Genomic DNA, 27,063 nt, shown 5'->3' on the forward strand with positions numbered 1-27,063 from the left:
GGCTTTTATGATCAGTGTTTGGCACATTAGAGGTTAATGAACCGCATTAAGAAACAGAGTGAAGTAACCCGGCGCACGCGTGAAAAGTGCGGGCACGGCGCCCATTTATACACGTTTTAACTCTTTCCACAGCCGAAAGAAGTGCTACATATCCTGGGACGCGAGGGGTTAAGGTTACCTGGGAGTTATTGAGATGAGCGCAAAGCTGTTGTTATAGCGAGGACGGTGTAACACGCAACACGTATGCACGGAGGGGATGCAATTCATTAGACGTCACGTGTTACAGAGAATTAGTGTTTTATTTATTAACATGACACGGATAATGTGGCAGTGAAAGGGTGGAAGAAGACATACCCCCCCCCCCAGCATGGAAGAAAGGGGAGTAAGTATCCCCCGTGGGCAGGAGAAGGTCACCGGGGTGGGCACCGTGCCGGCCGGGATGTGCCGGGAGTCGCAGTAAATGGAAGTCCTGTCTGCACTTGCACAGTTAACAGGATTTAATGGGCCCTCGTTGGGGGGGGGCGACCTGCGCGACCCAAGCCGATGGAATTAACTGAGCGCCGACTCCCAGCTGTGTAACGACTCGAACCTTAGTAAGTCTTTGGTCACGTCTTAGATTCAGGAGCCGTATGTCTATCCCATGCGTGTTTAATCCCCTCACTGTATTACCCTCTACCGCCTCAGCTGGGAGGCTGTTCCATTTATCTACCACCCTCACAGTAAAGTAAAACTGCCTTCCATTCCATCTCAGTCTCTGACTCTCTAGTGTTGGATTCCGGTCTCTTGTTGTAATTTTTCTCCTCCTTTGAAATAAATTTCGCTCCCCTCCTTTATTAAATCGCTTTATGGATTTATATGTCTCTCCCCCCATCAGTCGCCTCCTCTGACCTCTCTCCATATATAGGTCAGGCTTATACCTTTTATTGTATATGTGTGCAGACAGATACCCTCCGGAACACATTTTGGGGTGATTTTTATAAGGGTGATCGATGTATTAAATGAAAAGTGGGGGGGCGTGTCCGGCCGCCGAGGAAGATGGCTGCTTGACTTGCCTGCTCCGCCGCCGCTCGCACTCTCTTCAGCCTTTATCCCTCCTGCTGCAGCATGGGTCGCTCCAGACGGTCAGCCACGGATCCCTCTACCCCGGGGGAACGTCCGCGCTCCTCTACTAATTCCCTCCGGGAATATTTCCGGACCCCGGCGGACCTGGCCTCCCAGGCCCCTGGAGACCATGAGGCCTGCTCCCCGGCTAGTTCTTCCTCCGTGGAGGAGCCCGCCTTGGCGGCGCACTTACCTTCCACATCTCATCCCCCGGAGGTGCTTCAACTTTTCTCTTCCGCACCGTGGAAATCGGACTTTTCGCTGCTCGTCTCAGAGCTCAAGCAAGTGGTCCGCGATGAGGTTTCTGCGCTTCGCGCGGATCTGTCCACGCTGGAGGCACGTGTCCTGACCCTCGAAGGATCAGCAGCTCAACAGCAGCATACCAACACGCGAGCACAGCTGGTAAGCGATCACCACACCCAATATCTTCGGGAACTCCGTCGCCGGGTGGAGGATCTAGATAATAGGGGCCGCCGGCAGAATATACGTATCCGCGGGATCCCTGAACCTGATGGCCCAGAGGACGTGGTAGCTCTCCTGTCCGGGTTCTTTAATGGCCTCTTGGGTCGCCCTGCGGATTCCCCTGTGCCCATAGATAGGGCGCACCGTGCTCTCCGGCCAAGGGGGAACCCGGGATCTCCCCCTAGAGACATCATTTGTCACCTCACGGACTTTCGGGTCAAAGAGGATATAATGGCCCGGGCGAGAGAGGTTGGCACTTGGCCGCTTAATGGCCACCAGATCTCTCTCTTCCACGACCTATCTGATTTGACTCTGCAAGCTCGGCGTGCCCTGCGGCCTCTCACTGCGGAATTGCAGAGGCTCCGCATTCCCTATCGCTGGGGGCACCCCTTTGCGCTGCACATACGCCATGATAACAGGTTCCTCACACTCAGGCATTTTCACGACGTCCGGGACGTGGTCCACCGTTTGGGTCTCTCCGACATCCACATTGCGGACTGGACCTCCATGGAAGCGATCTCCGGTCCGGGCCGTGGTCCACCGTCCTCTCCTCCTCCTCGGAGACATCGACGCCTTGCCTCTGTGAGGCCTACCTCTCCAGGTCGACAAGCGCTGCCTCCCTCACACATCCTGGCTTCCCGCCGCCTGGGTCCCATCGAAGAATAGGTGGCTGTGAGTACTGCTCCCTGCTGATGTCGCCACCTGCCACCTGCCATCTCATGTTCCTTTCACGCACACTAACATAATCACTATATTTTTTTTTTTTTTTTTTTTTTTTTTTTTTTTTTTTTTTTTTTTTTTCTTCTCTCTCACACTGTGTACGCCACTTACCAGATGTGGCCCTCGATGATGCCCCGGTGCCATGACCTTTAATGTGACCTTTCTGTTGTTTCTTGGCTGCCAGCACTGTGTTTTGTTCATATGTATGCCATGCATTCATTGTGTATATCTCTGTATATCTGTATAGCGGGTTTTTTTTTTTTTTTTTTTTTTTTTTTTTTTTTTTCCTCACACTGTGCGCGCCGCTTACCAGATGTGGCCTTCGATGATGCCCCGGTATCATGACCTTCAATGTGTCCTTTCTGTTGTTTCTTTGCCGCCGGCACTGTGTTTTGTTCATATATCTGCCATGCATTCAATGTGTATATCTCTGTATATATGTATTAGGGAACTCCCTAGGCAATAGGTTTGGAGGCATCTGTACACTATGGGTGCGACTCTGACATATATAGCAGGTTTTTTTTTTTTTTTTTTTTTTTTTTTTTTTTTTTTTTTCTCTCACACTGTGTGCGCCACTTACCAGATGTGGCCCTCGATGATGCCCCGGTACCATGACCTTTAATGTGACCTTTCTGTTGTTTCTTTGCTGCCAGCACTGTGTTTTGTTCATATGTATGCCATGCATTCATTGTGTATATCTCTGTATATATGTATAGCGGGGTTTTTTTTTTTTTTTTTTTTTTTTTTTTTTTTTTTTTTTCTTTTTTTTTTTTTTTTTTTTCCCTCACACTGTGCGCGCCGCTTTCCAGATGTGGCCCTCGATGATGCCCCGGTATCATGACCTTCACTGTGTTTTGTTCATATATCTGCCATGCATTCACTGTGTATATCTCTGTATATATGTATTAGGGAACTCCCTAGGCAATAGGTTTGGAGGCATCTGTACACTATGGGTGCGACTCTGACGTATATAGCAGGGTTTTTTTTTTTTTTTTTTTTTTTTTTTTTTTTTTTCTTTCTTATATATTATTTCGCCTCTTGGTGTATTCCCGTGTCCTTGGATTGCCCGTGCAGGCTGCTTTCTGCTCACATCTGCAGTTTCTACCATGTGTTCTTTATGACATGCTTTACGATTGTATGCCATGTGGTTTTTTCTATGTAACTATGGTCTTCACGACGCATCTTACCTTTCTGACCTGATACGTGTTGTTTCATTGTAGGCACTTTTCGGTGCGTTTTCCTGTTTCAATACATTATGCTGTTTTTCTCATGTTGCACTTTGTGTATCCTTACTGGTTGCGAGCGGCGGCTCGCGTTCGGTTTTGTTACCTGGTTGTTCGACCTTCTCTTCCTCTTTGGTCGGTCCTTCCCTCGCACGGTGCCGCCCTAGTGACACCGGGTTTGCGTTCTCCCGGTGGGCGTGCTTTGTGCCTTTCCTATTGTGTGAGCACTTTGCTCATCTCTCTACCTCCCCTTCTCTTTCTTCCTTTCGTGTGTGTCCCGCCCTCTATCTTCTTCTACCCCCCCCCTCCGATTTATTAATTTATTGGTTTTTAATTTATTTATTTATTTATTTTTTTTTTTTTTTTTTTTTTTTTTTTTTTTTTTTTTTTTTCTTTTCTTCCCTCCCTTCCCTTGCGTGTGTGTGTGTCCGCCATGTCTACGCTCAATTTGCTCTCCATCAACGCTCGCGGTCTAAACACCCCAGAAAAACGCGCGTCTCTGCTCCGTGATCTGAAACGCGGGCGGATCGATGTTGCGTACGTGCAAGAGACGCACTTCACTGGGACCCGCGCCCCTAAATTGTCCAACAGATCCTACCCCACGGGGTTTTTTAGCAATAATGTGGCGGCTAAGTCTAAGGGGGTGGCCTTGCTACTCTCCCGTCGGGTCCCTTTCCAGTTGATTGCTACTCGTACTGACCCAGAGGGTCGGTTCCTCTTGGTGAAGGGGAGGATCCTTCAGCAGCTCTACACCTTCGCGAATGTCTATTTGCCTAATCGGGGACAACATGTCGCCCTGCGCACCATTCTCCAGGAGCTCTCGAGCTTTCAGGAGGGGATTTTAGTACTGGGAGGGGATTTTAATGTGGCCTTGCACCCTGCTCTTGACGCCTCAGTGGGCACTACGTGTACACCCAGACATGTGCTGGGGAAGATCTCTTGCCTCCTCTCTGACCACAAACTGATTGACTGCTGGAGGGCCTTGCATCCCGCCGATAAAGACTTTACCTTTTATTCTGCGCCGCATAACTCCTACTCCCGTATTGATTATTTTTTCCTCCCATGCCGCCATGCCTCCCTTTTGTGCAGCTCTTCTATTGGGGTTACCACCTGGTCGGATCATGCTCCGCTTTCTCTGTCTCTAGCCTCCCCTCTCGCCCGGCCCCCTGAACGCTCCTGGCGTCTTAATGAGTCGATCCTGTCTGAGCCCGAGATCACGGCGGAAGCCTCTGAGCTTCTTAAATGTTATTTTGCTGAAAATTCCCTTTTAGAGACTCCTGGGCTAACTGTATGGGAGGCTCATAAATGTGTGCTCAGGGGCCACTTTATTAGTGTCTGTTCCCGCCGGAAGCGTCAGGAGATGGAGAGGGTTGAGGAGCTTTATTCCCAAATAGCTAGGGCTGAACAGGCTCACAGGGCCTCCATGTCGGGGGGTGACCTGCAGCTCTTACTGACTCTGAGGGGTGATCTCGCTTCTATTCTCAACCGAAAAATGCATAGGTCCTTCCTGCGCACGAGGGCATTGTTTTATGAACATGGCGATAAGACGGGCAAATACTTGGCTAGGGCTCTCCGTGCTACTCGGAAGCCTACATTTATTTCTAGGGTTCGCTCCCCTACTGGGCGTGCCCGGTCCCTCCCCTCAGACGTCTCTGCCTGTTTTAAAAATTACTACGAACAGCTTTATAACCTCAGATCCGGCGGTCCCTGTCCGGCGCCTCCTAGTGAGATTGGAGAGGTCCGGTCTTACTTGGAGCGGACCATTCGCAGGAAAATCACTACAGATGAGGCGGCCTCCCTTGATTCCCCGCTTACCTTGCTGGAATTTATGCAAGCCCTCAAGTCCTCACCACCTGGAAAGTGCCCTGGTCCCGACGGTCTCCCGCTGAAGTACTATTCGGTGTTTCGGGAACTTTTAGGCCCCCACTTTGTGGGCGCTTTTAACTCGATCCTGGACGGTGGCCAGATACATGACCACACTCTGCTGGCCTCCATCTCGCTGATCCCCAAGGAAGGGAAAGATCCCGAGCAGTGCGGTAGCTATCGCCCTATTTCCCTTCTCAATGTTGACCTGAAGCTGTTTGCCAAAATCCTGGCCAACCGCATTAAGCCTCTGATGTCATCCCTGGTCCATCCCGACCAGACGGGGTTTGTCCCCGGCCGTGAGGCTCGGGATAGCACTATCCGGGCTCTGTCTCTGATGCACTACGCGAAAATTTCCCGCACCCCGGCCATTCTGCTGTCTACAGACGCCGAAAAGGCCTTTGACAGAGTAGATTGGACCTTTATGCTGTCCACCCTAGTGCATATGGGCTTTGGCCCGGGTTTACTCACCTGGATCCGCTCTCTGTATTCTGCCCCCATGGCCCGGGTCCGTGTTAATGGCTTTCACTCTGACCCCTTCCACATTCGGAATGGAACGCGCCAGGGCTGTCCGCTGTCCCCCTTGTTGTTTGTGCTCTCCCTGGAGCCACTCCTCCAGGCCGTGCGGATGAACCCGGACATCAGTGGTCTCCAGGTTGGTGGTACTCAGCATAAGGTTTTAGGCTACGCGGACGACCTCTTGTTTGTTGTCACTCGCCCCAGGGTGTCTCTCCCAAACATCCTCAGGGAATTCTCACTCTATGGCGCCCTCACGAACTTCAAAATTAATGCCTCCAAGTCAGAAATTCTCAATGTGACTTTACCTGGTGGCGAGGCTAACTCTCTCAAGTCTTCCTTTTCATTTACCTGGTGCTGTCCTAGACTTAAGTATTTGGGGATCTGGCTCTCCCCCGATTTTTCACAGCTATTCCATTTTAATTTCTTGCCTCTGCTGTCTAAGCTGCGGGCGGACCTATTGTCGTGGCGGAATTTGATGATTTCCTGGGTGGGCAGGATTAATGCCATTAAAATGACGATTATGCCTCGTGTTCTCTACCTCTTTCAGACCCTCCCCATTTCCATTCCTCCCTCTTTCTTCTCGTCTCTGCGGACTATCTTTTCACGCTTCGTATGGGGCTCCCGAGCGCCTCGCATCCGCTTTGCGACGTTGATTCTCCCCAAGGCCAAGGGCGGTTTGGCGCTGCCTTGCCCCCGCTCTTATTATAGGGCATGCCATCTCCTTCGAATCCTGGAATGGGCTCACCGACCTCAACATAAGCTGTGGGTGGGAGTCGAGTCTGCGCTGTTGGGTTTACCTGCGGGGGTTCTGCCCTGGTTGTCGATTCCGACGGCTAGGAGCTTGGCTGCTCCGCATCCTTTTATTCGTGCGACTCTCGCCACCTGGCTGTCAGTTGTTCGGAAGACCCGGCTGTCCACTATACCTTCCCCCTTGACCTCAGTTGGGGACAATCCGGATTTTCCCCCTGGTCTGGGAGCTGCCCCTTTCTCTAACTCCCCCGCGGTCCGTACTGCGTCTATCCGCTCCTATGTCTCCCCAACGGGTCTCCGTTCCTTGGCCCAACTTTCGCCTAACTCTCCCCCCACCCTCTCGGATACCTTCCGGTATGGCCAGTTGCGCAGCTTTTACCGGTCTCTGCCCCAGAAGCACAACCTGTCCCGCGACCTCACGGCGTTTGAGTGCCTTTGCGACGCGCCCTCTCTACCGGCTCATGGCATCTCCCGTCTTTACGGACTTCTCATCGAGGCCCTCAACCCTTCGCCCCCGGGTTTTATGGGGGGGTGGGAGTCCGAGCTGCAGGTCACTTTCACGCAGGGGCAATGGGACAAGATCTGCCTCTTCAATCGTCACTGCTCTCGGAGTGCTAGGGATCAGGAGATGTCCTATAAACTCTTGGCCCGCTGGTACCGCCCCCCCGCAGCCATCTCTGTGTATCGGGCTGATGTGCCTAACAGATGTTGGCGTTGTGGGGCCACCCCGGGTTCTTTGCTCCACTTGTGGTGGCACTGTCCTTCCATCGCCTCTTATTGGAAAGCTATACATTCCCAATTGCACCATTTTACTGATGAGATCCTCCCCTTCACCCCGGAGTTCTTTCTACTCCACCACACATCCCACTCCATCAAGTGGTTTCGGAAATCGGTGCTCCGCCATCTCCTGGTGGCGGCCAAAGCTTTGATCCCCCTGCATTGGGGTGACCCAGCCCCCCCCACTCTTAAGGAATGGATCCTTAGAGTCGAACAGATTCGTGTGCTGGACGAATTATGCCTCTCAGCTGACAAGGGGGAGGAACGGTACTTATCCATGTGGTTCTATTGGCTCTCCTATGTGCATGACCCTCTTGTCCGCCCTCTGCTTGAGTGATTGTTTGTCTTCCCCCCTTGTCTTTGTATGCGTGCGGTTTCCCGAGTTTGCATACCCCCCCTCCCCCTTTTTTTTTTTTTTTTTTTTTTTTTTTTTTCTCCCATCCTCTTTCTCTTCTCTTCCCTTGGTCTCCCCACCCTGTCCGCTCGTGCCGCCCCTCCTTTTCCTCTTTTGCCCTTCCCTCCTTACTGCAGCCTGCGTTTCCGGTACTCCGGTGGGCTCCGCGCCCCAGGTCCTGTGTGGTTCCTGTCGGGCTGTGCTTCCGCAGCACAATATGTATATCTATATAATTTTTTTTTTTTTTTTTTTTTTTTTTGTACCGGACGCTGCTATGTGATTCTCTGTCTCTGTATTATTGTAATTGTTTTGTTCCCCCTCCTTTTCTTTTTCTGTATCCCCCCCTACTTTACAAAACAGAAAACATTAATAAAGTTTGATTTACCCTAAATGAAAAGTGCTGCTTCTCCCGTTCATGCGCAGCAATATACAAAGAGCCCCCGCAGCCTCCATGGTAGAAGGAAGACCAAAGGCTGGTAACTGTAGACTGTAAGCTCTTGGGGCCGGAGCCTCCTTACCTTTTGTTTCTGTCGATTTAGATAAGCAGGGACTGACAAAGCCCCTTGGACCCGGGGGCCGTGGCTCCTCCAGGAGCTGAGGACCCGGCCCGTGAGCTTACAATCTAGCCTCGTGGAACGCTTAGCCGGCTCTCTATAAATGGATACCTCGTAGGGCTTTTCTTGTTCATGTAAGTGCAGCGGGTCGGTGAGCGAGTGGCAGCTTAAGACACCCGGCCCCCGGATGCCGTGGTTGGACAGGGATCGGACACTGGTGCTTCCTGTAGAGCGCAGCCTCGGATTTTTGGTGCAAGACGCTTGTTTATGGAGCTTATGATTATTTTGCGTGTGACCGTCCCCCAATCCTGCTCGAGCACCCCCACCCCGCGGCCGCGGTCCCCCCTTACACCCTCTTACTCCCTGACCTCACATTCACTGCCTTTTTACAACACGACATCACGTATTTTTTCTCTCTCCTGAAAATCAACTGGCCCTTCCTCCACTCGTAGTTTACTGAGAGGGTGGGAGATAAGTGGAACAGCCTCCCAGCAGAAGTGGTAGAGGGTAATACAGTGAGGGTATTAAACATGCGCGGGATAGACATACGGCTCCTGAATCTAAGACGAGACCAACGACTGATTAAGGTTTGAGTCGTTACAGCAGGAGAGACGGGCGACTAGACGGGGGCCGGATGGGGCCGATCTGCCGGCGGGTTCTATTTCCTGTTTGCAGCTCCTCTGATATTCCTTCTGCAATAAATCATTCATTTAATGCACGTTTACTTTTTTCTGACATATAACCCCCCAAAAAACTTTTTTTTAATAATTTTTGTAGCATTTAAAATAGGGATTGTTGTTTTCTGTCTTTGAATGAAGCGTCTTTCGGCTCCGCGGAGATAAAATGTATGTAACTCATCGTGTGAGAATTCCCGCTCTGCGTACCCGCCGGGACACCCCGTCCGTCAGGGGCCGATAATCACCTCGACCCCGACAGGCTGCAGGGATGAGGAATAATTGAGCAGTAGTCATACCGTACACAGATGCTAAGCCCTGCTGGTAGCGGATGCCCCGTCCATCTGATTTGCAGCCAGGTGGGACTGCAGTTTTACCCAGATGCCTCCCAGTGACCCCGCAGAAGGGACCCCATTACCCCCGTAACAGCGAATTGGCTGAAGTCCTGGACTGGGATTTGTCCTTTCAGCTCACGGTGGGCTGCGAAAGACGCAGAAATGTTTGCAAACCAGATCTGTAAGGGTTAAATGCGAAGTGATAAAGGTGACAGATACACAACCTGCGCGGCTCCTAATACCGCAAATCCGCCCCCCTGTCTGATATTATTAGTATTAATGTGCCGCCATCAATACTCTTACATTATTATTATTATTATTTGTAGTATTATTAGTATTATTAGTATTATTATTAGTATTATTAGTATTATTATTAGTATTATTAGTATTATTAATGTGCCGCCATCAATACTCTTACATTATTATTATTATTAGTAGTAGTATTATTAGCATTATTATTATTAGTATTAATGTGCCGCCATCAATACTGTTACATTATTATTATTTTCTCATTCATTCGCTGCCATAGTGTTACTTTATTGGTATTATTTGTATTATTAGCATTTATTTAATTTCCTGCTATAAATATTGTTACATTATTTGTATTATTATTAGTATTATTAGTATTCATTTCCTTTGCCGCCATGCCGGTTGTTACATTATTTGTATTATTATTAGTATTATTAGCATTAATTTGATTCGCTGCCGGGACCGTTGTGATTATCCGTGTCGCTGAATCCGCCGAACAGAATCCAAGCAGCTGGAGAAAGCGGATTTTCCGTTATTTCTTATTAATTGCCGTTTTCTGTAGAATCCACAGAACTCTGTATTCTGTTCTCGTAAACAGCCCCGACTGACTAACTGCCTTCCGGGAGCGCAGCGATCACAAGCGAGTGTGCGGTGAGCTCATACAGCGAGCAGCCAAGCCGCAGGGGAGGAAAAAATACACCCCCCCCAAAAAAAACACTTAACCCCTTCCAACCATAGCATCAGGGTCTCTGCACCTGGGGTATTCTGAAATCCAGATCGGCCCCCATCCGGCCCCCGTCTAGTCGCCCGTTTCTCCTGCTGTAAAGACTCAAACCTTAATCAGTCGTTGGTCTCGTCTTAGATTCAGGAGCCGTATGTCTATCCCGCGCATGTTTAATACCCTCACACTATCAGCCCCTACCGCTTCTGCTGGGAGGCTGTTCCACTTGTCCACCACCCTCTCCGTAAAGTAAAAGTCCCTCCCATTCCAGCTATACCTCTGGACCCCCTGGTTTTAGGCCGTGTACTTCCGTCTGTTGACGACGCACCTCGGGGGGGGGGTATAATGTGGAGCTTCGATATCCTCGGCAGTCTCCTTTTACTACCCTTTGGGAGGTTAAATATTTACTATTTCGCTGGTAACTTTGCAGCGGAATCCTTTTTTTGGCATTTTCTTGCATCATGTGACACGCGGTGACGTATCCGTCACGTTACTCCGGTTGCCGCGCCATTAACTCCGCGAGGCTTATTTGCTTTTCCGCGATTCTTTAAACGAGGGCTGCAGCGATTATTCCGGAAGCCGCCTATTATTATTATTATTTCGATTATTTCGGGGTCCGTCGGGGGTTACACTGTTGTGGTTATTGAGTCATAAGTTATAAAAGATGTCATCACAAGGGAAGTGGGGGGGTAAGAAAAGGGATTCTAAAATTGGTCTTATCACCATAGCGACTACACCATGTTCCTCCGGACCGTTCCACGGCTGATATAAGACCCTTGCCTCTTAGGGTCTGCGATTCATTCCCTCGATCGGCTTTTAAAGACTCCAGGACCGGGAGACAAAGCCCCCCTGACAGCTTTCATGGCGTGGACGGTGGGATATTCACCTTTGGGACCACCCTAGAGCAGAGATCCCAGTCACCTCCGGTACATTAAAAGGAATGGAGCGGCGGGATGTGACGCAGACCCTTTTAAACCGGGACAGGTTTGGGGAGACCTCTCATAAGACACCCCCAATATATATATATACAGTATTTATACGGTATACACAGTATATATATATAGCACAGGGACTATTGAGCTGATTGTAACTTATTGTAATTGGGTAACAGCGTGAGATGATTGCATCCAGCCCTGTATGCTGTTTTGATTATATATTTATATATACAATGAATCGAAAGCTTACTTTACACAGAGGATGGTAGATAAGAGGAACGGCTAACCAGCAGAAGCGGTAGAGGCTAATCCAGTGAGAGAATGTAAGCATGCATGGGATAGGCGAGACGAGAAACGGGCGGCTGGACGGGGGCCGGATGGGCCGATCAGGTTCTGGGTTTATATATATATACAGGTTTAGAAGTGTAACGTTTGTTTGCATGAAGGGTCTTTTTATTGGAATCTCTTTAGTGATCTCGTGGATCTCTCGCTATAGATTTCCCTGCCGCTGAGATCCGGCACGGATTGTTTTGCTCGCTTATTTCTCCCCGTGATGCTTTTATTTGGCGAATGCCTCTCAGCCCCGGTTTGCGTTAAAATCTGTGGGAGTAGAAAGTGAAATTGTTCGTAATTATAGTCTGAAGCCAGAGATTGTTTAGGATTGAAATTGTTGGATGATTTAGAGGTAATTGCAGGGTTTGCTTTGTGAATCGGGGGTGGGGGGGGGGTTACCTGCGTATGAATGTTTGGGATGGAAATTTGAAATGAATTCCAGAAAGTCAGAGGAGGATTGTGTTCCTGATTCTTTTCTTTGAGTCCTGCCGCATTACCTTTTTTGCCCAGGCACCCGTGAGCATATTATTCCGGGAAAGGAACGCCTGTCTACCCGGAGCTGTTTGGATTTCTCAAATATTCAAGTAAATAAATAGTAACAGTAAATATTAAACAAATAGTAAAAACAAAGAGTAAATTAACAGTAAAAATAAATGGTACATAAATAATAAAAATAAATAGTAAAAATAATAAAAAGTAAAAATAAATAATAAACAAATTAACAGTAAAAATAAATGGTACATAAATAATAAAAAATAAGTAATAATAAAAAGTCAATAAATAGTAAAAATAAATAATAAATAGTAAAAGATAAATGGTACATAAATAATAAAAAATAAGTAATAATAAAAAGTAAATAAATAGTAAAAATAAATAATAAATAGTAAAAGATAAATGGTACATAAATAATAAAAATAAGTTGTAAAAATAAATAGTAAAAATAATAAATAGTAAAAAAAAAAATCCATGGTAAAAATAAATGGTACATAAAAAATAAATAGTAAAAATAAAAAGTAAATAATAGTAAAAATAAATAGTAAATTAATAGTAACAATAAATGGTACATGCATAATAAAAATAGTAAAAATGATAAACAGTAAATTAATGGTAACAATAAACAATAAATAGTACATAAGTAGTAAAAAAATAAATAGTACATTAATGGTAAAAATAAATGGTTCATAAATAGTAAAAATAATAAATAGTAATAATAAAAGAAATAGTAAATAAATAGTCACCCCTCCCCCCAGTTATTTTCTTATTGGTTCAAATGAACAGCTGAGAGTAAAGGTGAGAATGATCGCCTATGAGAAGTCTCCGGCACGAACTGATTACTGATAATACTTCAGTCTTTAATGAAAGGATTTCCGCCCAGCAGCTTTTAGCGCAGACATTTAACGCTTCCCAGATCTCCGTTCAAATAAAACAAACCCAGAATCGTTCACAAATTACACAGAAAATCCGAAAACGGGACCGGGAACGACGAGAGATCGCATGGCGCGTGTCTGGAGAGCGTTCAGAGGAGGGACGATTATTTCAAAGGAGGAGAAAAGAGAGCGGAATCTAACACTAGAGCGTCACAGACTGAGATGGAACGGAAGGAAGTTTTACTTTACTGAGAGGGTGGTGGATAAGTGGGACAGTCTCCCAGCAGAGGTGGTAGAGGGTAATACAGTGAGGGGGTTAAACATGCATGGGATAGACATACGGCTCCTGAATCTAAGACGAGACCAACGACTGATTAAGGTTTGAGTCGTTACAGCAGGAGAGACGGCGAGTAGCCGGGGGCCGGATGGGGCTTTTCTCGTTTGTTGGCTGAGGATAACATGGAGGCGAAGCTCGTTTTGATGAAAGAAAACTATAATTTAGAGAAAGCGTGAAGGTTTAGTGAGTTATTAATGCTGTTGATTTAATATCAGGAGATTCTGGCCTCCCGGCCACCTGTGCCGACCGGCCGCTCTCCGTGTGCGTAGCGTGTTAGAGAGAGTCATGGGCTGTCATTGCGCATGCAGAACACTGGCTCTTACTACATATAATTATATTATGGAGCAAAGAAATGCAAAAGGGGCCATTTTTACTCTCCCCAAAAAGCCAGTTCCAGCTTCAAAAGTCCCAACTGTGACCTGGGGGTCCGTAACACGGCAGAGGCTGCGGGGTTTATCGCATGCCCCTCTATTATTCTACGGGGTTTATCTCTATTATTCTGCGGGGTTTATCTCTATTATTCTGCGGGGTTTATCTCTATTATTCTGCGGGGTTTATCTCTATTATTCCGCGGGTTTATCTCTATTATTCTGCGGGTTTATCTCTATTATTCTGCGGGGTTTATCTCTATTATTCTGCGGGGTTTATCTCTATTATTCTGTGGGTTTATCTCTATTATTCTGCGGGGTTTATCTCTATTATTCTGCGGGGTTTATCTCTATTATTCCGCGGGTTTATCTCTATTATTCTGCGGGGTTTATCTCTATTATTCTGCGGGGTTTATCTCTATTATTCTGCGGGGTTTATCTCTATTATTCTGCGGGGTTTATCTCTATTATTCTGCGGGGTTTATCTCTATTATTCTGCGGGGTTTATCTCTATTATTCTGCGGGGTTTATCTCTATTATTCTGCGGGGTTTATCTCTATTATTCTGCGGGGTTTATCTCTATTATTCTGCGGGGTTTATCTCTATTATTCTGCGGGGTTTATCTCTATTATTCTGCGGGGTTTATCTCTATTATTCTGCGGGGTTTATCTCTATTATTCTGCGGGGTTTATCTCTATTATTCTGCGGGGTTTATCTCTATTATTCTGCGGGGTTTATCGCATGCCCCTCTATTATTCTGCGGGGTTTATCTCTATTATTCTGCGGGGTTTATCTCTATTATTCTGCGGGGACACCCTCTCCCCTCTCCCCTCTCTATTCCACAATGGACAAAAGCATTGGGACCCCTGACCATTACATCAGCAGGGACTTTGATGACATCACATCACAGATTTTGGGGAGTTTCTGTGGGAATTTTTGCCCGTTCATCCAGTAGAGCGTCTGTGAGGGCCGGCGATGATCTTGGTCTTTATGGGGCTCGCTTTGTGCTCCGGGGGCCGCAGTCACGCTGGGGTAGAAAAGGGTCTCCCCCCAGACTGGGGCCGCGAAGCTGGAAGCCGAGCGTCGTCCGCTGGCAGTAATGGGGGCGCAAACCCTGATTTCAGTAATTAGGAGGCGTCCCAATACTTTAGTCCATATGGTGTATGTTAACGGCACCCACTATTAAGGGGTTAATAATCTGGTAGAAGGTGATTGGATAGAGATAAAGATTCCGGGAGGATTTGCATTAATCGTAGGAAACGTCTCGTAGCGGCTGGAGCAGCAGCAAGATCCGGCCGTGGTCCGTCGCCACCGCGCGCTGATCACCGAGGCCGGGTGATAGGACCCGGGGCGAGCGCTCAGGGCCCCGCCGGGCGGCCGCGGAGATAAAATGAATATGGATTTTATTTCGATTTGCAGCTCGTGTGAAAAGAGGCCCCGTAGGACCTCATTGTGCAAATAAATAGCCTCGGCGATAACGTGGCCGATAAACGGAGCGGCGGCTGTCAGCGAGGAGGAAAGCGGATTTATTACCGGGAAGAACTGCCGGGGGGCGAAGGGAAGTCGTTACCTCGTCTTTGGCGGAAGAGAAGTCACGTTACGGTTAGGGAGGTCGAGTTGGCACCTGTACTGGATCCATGTGAGGGTTCCCGGGGGAGATCCATTAACAGAGATAATCTTTTATTCTTACAAATAAGTCATGTGATAGACGGGGAGGAGAGGAAGACAGAGTAATAAACGTTACGCGTTTCACGCCATCGGCACCCAATCATACGCACCGTAGCAGCCAGCGGCACGAACCCCCCCCCCCGCGGTAAAGCTCAGAGCCGTCTCCGGCCACACGGAACCTGCCTGCCCACGCTTACTGTCCGCGCTTACTGTCCACGCTTACTCTACATGCTTACTGTCCACGCTTACTCTACATGCTTACTGTCCACGCTTACTGTCCACGCTTACTGTCCCCGCTTACTCTACGCGCTTACTCTACACGCTTACTGTCCGCGCTTACTGTCCGCGCTTACTGTCCGCGCTTAATCTACACGCTTACTGTCCGCGCTTACTGTCCACGCTTACTGTCCGCGCTTACTGTCCGTGCTTACTGTACACGCTTACTGTCCGCGCTTACTGTACACGCTTACTGTCCGCGCTTACTGTACACGCTTACTGTCCGTGCTTACTGTACACGCTTACTGTCCGCGCTTACTGTACACGCTTACTGTCCACGCTTACTCTACACGCTTACTGTCCCCTCTTACTCTACACGCTTACTGTCCGCGCTTACTGTACACGCTTACTGCCCGCGTGATTCCTGACGGGTTGGGGGGGCTCTATTAATGTCTGTTTTTTTATGAAACCGAGTAAATTCACCAAAAACGCCCCGGCCTGACCCGCTGCTTCTATAAATAAAAGTATTTCTGTGCGTTACATTGAGGGCATCGGGGCCGTGACTTCCATGGGGCAAGAGGGGCAGCTTTAGCCACCCAGCAACAATACCCCAGCACCGGGGGGGGGGGCTGCCTCATGTGCCAAGCGGCCTTGTAGTGCTTCTAAAGGGTTAAACCCATACCTGGAGCTCTGTGGGTTTTTGCCCCAATCTCAGGGTGAAGGGGCAGATTCTCCGGGTCACGCAGTCTGACTCCTTCCTACCCCCCCCCCGGCTCTGATCATATAGAAGACTCCCAGTCGGTGCTTTTGCTCCCAGTGTGTAATGGTTGATCTCCCTGCTTGAATGCAGGTGACTCCGTTAAGTGTGTCTTTAAGTAATGACATGTTGAGGTTTCTTTGCATGTGCAGAGGATTGAGACCGCTGACGCTCTGTCGCTGCTTTGTCTTCCAGACCGTCCGGCATGGCTTCCCTTTTCAGCCGACCGCGTTGGCCTTCGATCCTGTTCAGAAAATACTCGCCATCGGCACGAAGACCGGAGCGGTGCGCATGTATCCTTTTCACTGCCGCAGCCATTCCTGCGCTGCCCGGGCCTCGGGAATTCGGGGTAAGAACGTTTACTTTTAGACCCTCTTTGCATGTTGTGGCCCCGGTGGAGGAGAACGCGGACGAGGAAACGGTCCCGACGGCTTTCAGCGCATTTAAAGCTGCAGTTCCATTCATTGCGCTCTCTGTGTTCAGCAGCTAAACCTTAGAGCAGCCAATCAGCAGCTGCCTTTGTGTCACACGGCCAGCGTTATCAGAAAAAAGGCAAACATTATTAAATTATTATTATTACTGAGACGCTTTTGGGGACCGATTTTGTGACATTCAGTGATATATATATATATATACGGTATATAGGGTTTGTGGCATTAGATTAGGATATGGTGTTTCCTCCCCCATGGGATCAGCAGTTCCTACCTCACCGGATCTGATGGGTCTGTTCACTAAATCCTTGGTTGGTTATTTAATGGTGGAAATTAGAGGGTGGAACAGCCTCCCAGCAGAGGTGGTAGAGGGTAATACAGTGAGGGGATTAAACATGCATGGGATAGACATACGGCTCCTGAATCTAAGACGAGACCAACGACTGATTAAGGTTTGAGTCTTTACAGCAGGAGAAACGGCGACTAGACGGGGGCCGGATGGGGCCGATCTGCTGGCAGGTTCTGGGTTTCAGAGAAATCTGGTGTTTGTAGAGGGATCTCTCTGATGAGCATGAAGGTGAGGGGTCCAGCGGAACTCATCACGTCTGGTACCCAACTCTGATTTCTGCTGAGTTCCCCCAAACCGCCTAATGCCGCCTCTGAGGCTCCGTGTTTCCTGAGAACAGGAAGTAAAGATGCGGTCTTAGAGCGGCTGCGTGCGCTTCCAGTACATTCCCGTTCCTGTCAGGGATCGGAGAAGTGAGCCGAGATTCATGCTTTTTGGTGATAATGGAGTTATTGCATGCGCAGTCCCAGCATTACCCTGTCTGATTAGCATAAGTCAGGGGCTTAGCCAGAAAGCGTCGCTGCGCTGTGGTAAAGAGAGCTTTCATGTTGTATTCAATATATATGTTAATTCGTATATTAACCGATCTGCTGCTGGAGAGGACTTGCGAAGTTATAAGATGAGATCGTAGGGCTTTGAATGTATCGTGCAGGAATGAAGCGAACGCCCCGGGACAGTTGGTAGCTTTGTGTAGTTTACAGACGCGCGTCGGACTTACATCGCCCTCCCTAATAATTCCATGTCATTTGGCTGTGGATGGCGTGGAGCGCTGCAGCCCTGCTTCCTTCCTTCCTCTGTCGCCGGCAGCGTTAGTAGTCGCATCACGTGCCGGGTGCGCTGCAGACCGAGCGTTTCTCCTACCTAATCCAGCGATAACCATTCCTTTCCTGTATCCACCTCTCCGCCGCCGCCGCCGCCATCGCCACCGCGCGAACGCAGCGTCCTATTCCACTGATTTATTTCCTGCTCGTTTGACTTGTATGTAGTAACATTTTCACGGGTTAAACGTTCCGTGTAATAGCCGTGTAATAGCCGCCGATGCTCTCATTAAATACCTGCCGTTACTCAAGTGCCCTCTTTATCGTTACTAAAAATGGATTTTTCTGCTCTAAAGAGTTGTCGGTAATAAAACATTTTGAATAAATTTTAAGGTGACCCCCCCATGGTAAGAGCAGGACGGAGGCCTTTAACACCTAATAATAATAATAATAATAATAATACAAATAATAATGAAATAATAATAATAATAATAATAATGAAATAATGAAATAATAATAATACAAATAATAATAATAATAATAATAATGAAATAATAATAATAATGAAATAAAAATAATAATGAAATAATAATAATAATAATAATAATGAAATAATAATAATAATGAAATAATAATAATAATAATGAAATAATACAAATAATAATGAAATAATAATAATAATAATGAAATAATACAAATAATAATGAAATAATAATAATTATAATGAAATAATAATAATAATGAAATAATAATAATAATAATAATAATGAAATAATAATAATAATGAAATAATACAAATAATAATGAAATAATAATAATGAAATAATAATAATAATGAAATAAAAATAATAATGAAATAAAAATAATAATAATAATGAAATAATACAAATAATAATGAAATAATAATAATAATAATAATGAAATAATAATAATAATAATAATAATAATAATGAAATAATAATAATAATAGCCCCGGTTCACTCGTTTTAATGGAGGTTGGAATTCAGCAGAATAAGTGGAACAGCGGCTTTAACACGCGGATATTTGCCCCACGCGGACGCTCTTCCTTTCCTGAAGTTTGTTAAGTCCTGTAATGTATTAAATACTCTTTCTCTGATGCGTCTCCGGTTTAGTAATATCCCCCCGACGGCGTTACCGGCAGACCTGCGCGCGGCGCTCCAGCTGCGGTTACAGACTTTAAAAGGGAATCAATATACGTTGGAGAGCTCTTATAGCAGGTAGCGTTATTTGGCGACGCGCCCACGGCCGGCTGGCATTACCTTAAACTTATTTCGATAAATGGTACTTTGGGCAAATACCTCCCGGGTTCATGCGAGGATTATCTGACATTGATCAGGCCGGGACAACGCCGCGCACGTTCTCTTCATTCTAACTCCGCGATGTCAGACATCGTCAGGCAGCCAGCGCAGAGCAGCGCAGATAAAGACGCCGCGCTGAAAGACTTCCAGCAAGAGACTACAGAAAAAAGGACATTATTAAAAAAACAGTTTATTTAACCCATGTGCAGGGGGAGGACATCATATTAGAAGGGTTTAGGAAAGAACGTCTAGGGGGACAGCACCTTTAACCTGGGAGTTTTAGGCACAGAAATATCAGAAGTGAAATCCGTAAAGCCCTCACTGCTATTCCCGTCAGCCGCTCCTCGCCTTCACGTCGCTGGCTGAGCACCCGGGGGTTTCGTTTGCCGATAAGAGCCATGCGCCCGAGCTCGGCGGATTCAAGGAAACGGCTGAACGAGCTTTCCCCTCACAGGCATCCCAGGGTCCGGATTTCTCCCCCAGAAGGATATAACCCCCCCAGCCGTTACGGTGACAGGAATGGGGTTTCTAACTACACGGCGTTCCGCTTATTTCTCTTTTGTGAGATTTTTCTTTATGTTTTCTCGTTACGAGGATCGTTTTTTTTGTATTTCGTGGACTTTTGCTATTTTTTGTTTTATTTGTAAACAGATCTCTCTCTCTCTCTCTCTCTCTGCGTTCTTAATTATAAATAAAAAATACTTGTAAGCCATAAAAGAGCAAGCGGCGACATGCCCGGCGCATCATTTACATAAAACTATAACGAGCAGCCTGTAATTACTCGCCCGGTCCCTGACCCGCCGCGCTGGTTATTTATACCTCGGTGTCTGACGAAGGATCTCCGCGGGGTTACGAGCTACTCGTGTGTTCTGTGAACCCGGAACTTTCGGGGATAAATAATGCAGATACATTGCGCTCCGAGTAAACATGCGCGCTGCCCGTGCTATTGCGTTTCATTAGGAAACACCACAGAGATGCCTGTTATGTACCGGCCACGGCGCAGAGATCATGAGAAAGACCCAACGCGTTTCTCCCCGTCTCTAGAAGAGATTCTGGAGAGAGTTCAGAGGAGGCGACGGGAATGGGGAATGGCTTACAGGATAAAACATGATCAGGAAAGACTGAGGGGTCTCATAATGTCCGGCTTTAGGGGAAGAGAGAGAGAGGGGATGGGAGAGAGAGGGGGGCATACAGAGACAGTATGGGAGAGAGAGTTATGGGGAAAGAAGAGAGAGAGGGGTAGAGAATACAGAGACGGTAAGGGGAGAGAAGAGAGGGAATGGGAGAGAGAGAGAGAGAGGGGGGGGGAGAGAATACAGAGACTGGATGGGAGAGAGAGAAGGTGGAGAGAAGAGACTGTTACAGATGTACGATTGTTAATAAGATATTCCTCCCAAGTGCCCTTGTTTAGTTTGACCATTCCCTCTCTCAAACATCTGTTCCTTACCTGATGTCCCTCTATTTCTCGTTGATGCCCCTCTCTCCTCCCCTGATGCCCCTCTCTCCTCCCCTGATGCCCCTCTCTCCTCCCCTGATGCCCCTCTTTTCTAGGAGGTCAGAGTGTTTGCTGGGTATGAGGGGATCGCAGGGTTCTACGGCCCTAAAAGCCCCGATAATGTGTATAGAAACAGCAGGAAAAGCAATTAAGGACTGAAGGGAATTTATTTTAAGAAGAGCCCGGAGTCTAACACTAGAGAATCAGAGACTGAGGTGGAACGGAAGGAAGTTTAATTTACGGACAGGCTGGGTGACATCAGAATCTAAAGAGGCCGGGGATGTCGGCTGCGATCGGGATAATCCCGGACAGGATTTTGTGTCGCATTAAATAACACGAAGGACTGACGGCGGTGATAGGAAAGGAGACGCCGCAGTAATTGCTTCCCAGGAGTCCGTGAAACATCACATGAAGCAGGAGCTGCGACGGCTGGCAGTGTGACACGCGAGCGATGACATCATGCTCCAAAGATAGAGCTTCACGGGAAGAGTGTGCCGGATCCAGCCTGCGATCACGCGGCGCACGAAACATTCGTATGCGAGAGCTTCATATAAACGATTTCCAGGAACGTTGTTACAGGACGGGTCACTCCTGTGATATTGTCATTTCATTCGTCTCTCCCGCTATTCCCGGGTATATATTATATACTATACATATAATATATATTATACAGATTGCCGTTATGCACGGCCATACAGGTCAATAGAAAACAGCACAGAAAGTTAGGAGCCAGAGCTAACAATCTAGGAGCCATGGCCGTCGCTATTATTATGGCCGTCGCTATTATTATGTATGGCTGCTGTCCAGCCTGTGGTTGTTATAATTGCCCCAGGGGTTTGCATTAGGTTTATATATATATATATATATATATGGGGCCAGCAGGTTCCATAACTCCGTTACAGTAACAGGAACATAAACACGCTTTAAAGATATACTGATACAGGAGGAGAGGGCCCTGGTCTTATGAGCTTACAATCTATTAGATGGTTGGGGGGGAGGCGAGACGGTAGGGGGGTCTGCTTCGGCAGTAGCGTTTAGCATTAAATTTGTGCGTTAGAACTGCCCGTCGCGCGTGCGTTTTGTTTGTCAGTGGAGTCGTTTTGGAGAGGTTTCATTCATTCGCATTTCAGCGGATTTCTTCACCTCAAGCCTCTGTAAGCCGCCATCTTGCCGCAAGTTCCGCTCTCTTTTATTTAAAGATTCTGTTTTACACCCTGCAGCCGCTTACCCCCCCCTAACTACTGCCTCAGATTTACCTATAGAATTTCTTTTAGATTGTAAGCTCACGAGCAGAGCCCTCACGAGCCCATAAGGAACTTTGTATGAAAGTGCTAGATTGTAAGCTCACGGGCCGGGTCCCAGACTCCTGTAATTACATGTATCTTTGTGGTGTGTTTAACGGCAAGTCCCTTCCTGTGGCCGGGATTACCGGCGGTGTCACCGCACGCCGGAGAGATTTATGGAGGGCAGCTTAGCAGATAAGAATAGCGTCGGCACGGCGACGAAGGCAATTTCTATTCCAGGAATAATGGAGTCAATAATTGAGTTTTATGCAAATTGGAAATGTTATGGAACGGGGATCACTGGAGCTTAGTGTATTATACAGGGCTTTAGATATCAGTCAGCGCTCGTTGGAACACGGCCACACTTACCTTGTGCCGGCGTGCTGCTTGTTTTGTGCTGTTTGTACAGCGCCGCGGTATAGGGTGGAACTATAAATCAATAAAATAATACTAATAACTAAATTACAGGATGAACAGCTCTGCATTGTTACATTAGATTTTAGTGACAGAGCCCCGGCAGCTCGCTTACATATCAGTAAAGGCCCCCGTCGGCCCTTTTATCAGATTCAATGCATTTTACTGCATGCATGTCGCTGCCGGCGTTATTTAGTTATTGGAGTCGGAACGTTATACTTCCTGTGTCCTGTGACTCCTCCCCCTCCTGCCTCTACTGCAGGCAGGAAGCGTTCGTCAGTACACATCCCGCACATGCTCAGTGGCAGGCTAGTAAGCGGGAGCCCGACGGGGCATGTGCAGGGAGAATGCGTAACGGATCGGGTGTTTTATCTTCTCCTCACCTGCTTCTGTGTCACGGAAATCTAGTCTTCCCAACAAAGATCGATGATTTTACAGAATTGCAGCTGATTAAAGGATTGTTTCTGGAAAAGCGTTTGGGGCGTCCTGCAGGATTAGGGAATGATTGCCTTCATTCATTGCCGAAAAAGTAGACTTTTTGATTTGGTAAGCAATTTGGCTCCCGGTGCTAGGATCCAGTATCTGACAATCGCAGCCCGTCGGGCGCTGTTTCCAAACCACCGGTCCGCGTTCCAAAGAAACACAGAATGTGCCGACAGCTAAGAACCATTCGGCCCGTCCGGTCTGCCCAATTTCTGAATGCTTTCCTTAGCCCCTGGCTTTCTATCTAATATAGCCTTATACCTATCCCATGCATGCCTTAACTCCTCCACTGTACTACCATCTACCGCCTCTGCTGGAAGGCTGTTTTATGCATCCACTACCCTCACGGTAATGTAATGTAATGTTTTACTTTTAAACCTTTACCCCTTGCATTTGTTGTCCTCTTGTTGTGGTAGGATTTCTTCTTTGAAATATACTCTTTATCGTGTTAATTCGTTGTTTCTATCCCCCCGTCACATCTTTCTTCCAAGCTTTACACGGTGAGATCATTTTTTATCCTGTAATCCATGAAGCGTTTTAGTCGCCCATCATTTCTATATCCTTCTGGAGAGCCGCTCTCCGGTGCTGCACGCAATACTCCAAGTGAGGCCTCAGCGGTCCTCCGTACAACAGCAAGAGCTCTTCCCTCTCCCTATACAGCCCGGCATTCTGCTTGCATCTCCTGCCGCTCTGTGGCATTGTCTGCCTGCCTTTAAATCCTCAGAAATAACCCCCCCCCCAAATCGATATATTTCTGGACCTGTATAGTAAAAGGTGTCCCATTTTGGAATAAAGGAGAAGAAATCTGACTGTGGAGGGGGCCGTGGATCCGCAGGGACTCCTGATCCGGGGCTGGGGGGGGTTAGCAGGGATTATTTAACATTCTGTAATTATTGATTCTAGATGCAGGTTTTCCTCGGCGGTCGGCAGCCTGCGTTTGGAAACGTAATCCGTTCGAGTGGCTGTGGAATTGTGAAGTAGTGGAACGGCACCTTTAAGACCGGAACGCAGCGGTAATAAAGGGGGGTCTTATCGTAAACGAAGGCTTCCTGCGCGGCTCCGCGAGGCCGTCTGACCTTCAGATGACCTTTAATTCTCTCCTCTCCTGAATAATGTCATGTTTGGTGGAGAGAACGTGGCCGCTGTCTGGCTGCTCTTAATGATCTGCAATCAGATTACGGAACTTGCTGGAAATTCTCCCGGGGATAGGTGTGCGCGTCAGGGATATGTGTAAGACCCCCACGCGGGGGTAAAGCATCCGACCTGCCATGTATCCCGCGCTCAATGCATGTTCCTGACGGCCTCTGTGACTTAGGGGCAATAGAACCACCCCGGGGGGTATCGACCAATTACCGGTCCCTTCTGGAACTAGTATTAAGGGTGGTTTTAAAAAAAAATAAAAAAATTCTTCATTTTTTTCATAAATAATATCTTATTGCCGTTTTTTCTTCGTTCTTAACCCCTTGAAAACGAATGCAATTTGAGCCCGTACATGTACGGGCTTTGTCATTAAGGGGTTAATTTTCGTGGAATCAGATAAAACACACGATCCGTATTTGCGCAGAAGACCATATGCAATCCCCCAAACTGTATCGCATTTTAAAATGATGTCATACGATGATGTCATGCACTGAACGCAGACCGTTTTAATGTATTTTCATTATTATTATGGAAATCGCTTTCAATAAAAGCTTTGAACGTTAACGAGGAAGAATAACGGGGGGGGTGACAGAAGACCCCGGCGCTGACAGTGCGTATGGAAAGCGCCTGTCCGTGTGAGGTTTGGGCCGAATTCGGCACTCGGATGAAGCCCAAGCCTTCTAATTGATGCAAAGAGAGCTGCCTTGGAAATGCTCTGCGGACAGATTGTTTCCGGGAACAGCCATCGAGCCATCTGGAGGAGCCGGCTCCACATCTAACGCAGAAACATGAGTATTCGGCCCCGGCCCGGCCCTCCTCCAGCACAGACTAATTCTAAACATTCATTTTATCAATTTAAAGTAAAAAAAAAGCCAAAAAAACAGCGCGTATCGCAATCCCATTTTTAAGTATTTTATCTGGAAGCCGAACCGTTTTCATTTGCTTATTTTTGGTTTTATTAGTAAAAATTCATGATTTTTTTACAAATACAATGTGTCGGCAGAAGACATTTAGGATCAGATCGTCACTGAATAACGAAATAGTCTTTAAACGCCAACCGATCGTATTTTAACCCTTTACTATCCGGGATATGGAATAGGGTGAGGTTTATCAGGGTGTTCGGGCCGTATAGAATAGACCGTATAGAATGCATAGAGCGACGATTCACAGCGAGAACCCCTTCCAAAGAGAATAGAGATACCCTCGTACCCAGCAAACCCTCAGAGCCCCCAGAAAAGAGGGGCATCGGGGGGGCCAAAGAGGGACTGGACAAACTAAACAGGGAAACATAGGTGGTACTACTGTACATCTCATTGTACTGAGCCGCAGAATGTGATATAAATCAATAAATAATATCATCCTATTATTATTATTATAATTATTATATCTCACTGATTCATCGCGTTATCAGGCTGGACCTGTTTGGTTTCTGCCCCCAAGGCTCTGATATCTCATGAGGGTGAGACGGGGCTCGGGCTGCCGTACGGCGCTCGCTCGCGGGAATCCTTCAAACCGAGTAAAGATGTGGGGGGAGATGAGAAAAGAAGATTTATGTTTCAAATGCACTGGGTAGGATTTGTACTGATTCCAGGGCCGACTGGGAATAAAAACCAGCCCTGGAAATAATTCATTATCAGCCCCGTATTTCATGGCGTCGTTCACGCAGCAATCAGGACAGAATAGGGACCCCTATTAATATAACCCCCAGCGCTATATACAGTAATATAACCCCCCAGCGCTGTATACAGTAATATAACCCCCAGCGCTATATACAGTAATATAACCCCCAGCGCTGTATACAGTAATATAACCCCCAGTGCTGTACACAGTAATATAACCCCCCAGCGCTGTATACAGTAATATAACCCCCAGCGCTGTATACAGTAATATAACCCCCAGCGCTGTATACAATAATATAACCCCCCAGCGCTGTATACAGTAATATAACCCCCAGCGCTGTATACAGTAATATAACCCCCAGCGCTGTATACAGTAATAACCCCCCAGTGCTGTATACAGTAATATAACCCCCAGCGCTATATACAGTAATATAACCCCCCAGCGCTATATACAGTAATATACCCCCCCAGCACTGTATACAGTAATATAACCCCCCAGCGCTGTATACAGTTATATAACCCCCAGTGCTGTATACAGTAATATAACCCCCAGCGCTGTATACAGTAATATAACCCCCCAGCGCTGTATACAGTAATATAACCCCCAGCTCTGTATACAGTAATATAACCCCCCAGCACTGTATACAGTATATAACCCCCAGCGCTGTATACAGTAATATAACCCCCAGCGCTGTATACAGTAATATAACCCCCAGCGCTGTATACAGTAATATAACCCCCCAGCGCTGTATACAGTAATATAACCCCCAGCGCTGTATACAGTAATATAACCCCCAGCGCTGTATACAGTAATATAACCCCCAGCGCTGTATACAGTAATATAACCCCCAGCACTGTATACAGTAATATAACCCCCAGCGCTGTATACAGTAATATAACCCCCCAGCGCTGTATACAGTAATGTAACCCCCAGCGCTGTATACAGTAATATAACCCCCCAGCGCTATATACAGTAATATAACCCCCAGCGCTGTATACAGTAATATAACCCCAGCGCTGTATACAGTAATATAACCCCCAGCGCTGTATACAGTAATATAACCCCCAGCGCTGTATACAGTAATATAACCCCCAGCGCTGTATACAGTAATATAACCCCCCAGCGCTGTATACAGTAATATAACCCCCAGCGCTGTATACAGTAATATAACCCCCCAGCGCTGTATACAGTAATATAACCCCCAGCGCTGTATACAGTAATATAACCCCAGCGCTGTATACAGTAATATAACCCCCAGCGCTGTATACAGTAATATAACCCCCAGCGCTGTATACAGTAATATAACCCCCAGCGCTGTATACAGTAATATAACCCCCCAGCGCTGTATACAGTAATATAACCCCCAGCGCTGTATACAGTAATATAACCCCCAGCGCTGTATACAGTAATATAACCCCCCAGTGCTGTATACAGTAATATAACCCCCAGCG

The 27,063-nt window shown here is 47.2% G+C and overlaps 1 protein-coding gene across 6 annotated transcripts in view; it reads left to right on the top strand.

The window, feature by feature from the left end:
• Positions 1-27,063, top strand: part of STXBP5L (syntaxin binding protein 5L) — a 93,170-nt gene that overhangs the window by 840 nt on the left and 65,267 nt on the right. For all 6 annotated transcript variants that reach the window (XM_053457011.1, XM_053457007.1, XM_053457009.1 and 3 more), the window contains exon 2: positions 16,519-16,616. In XM_053457011.1, coding sequence (XP_053312986.1) covers positions 16,519-16,616 — 98 coding nt within the window. The remainder of the gene's footprint in view (positions 1-16,518; positions 16,617-27,063) is intronic.

This window comes from Spea bombifrons, chromosome 2 (assembly GCF_027358695.1).
Source record: "Spea bombifrons isolate aSpeBom1 chromosome 2, aSpeBom1.2.pri, whole genome shotgun sequence".
NCBI classification, from domain to species: domain Eukaryota; kingdom Metazoa; phylum Chordata; class Amphibia; order Anura; family Pelobatidae; genus Spea; species Spea bombifrons.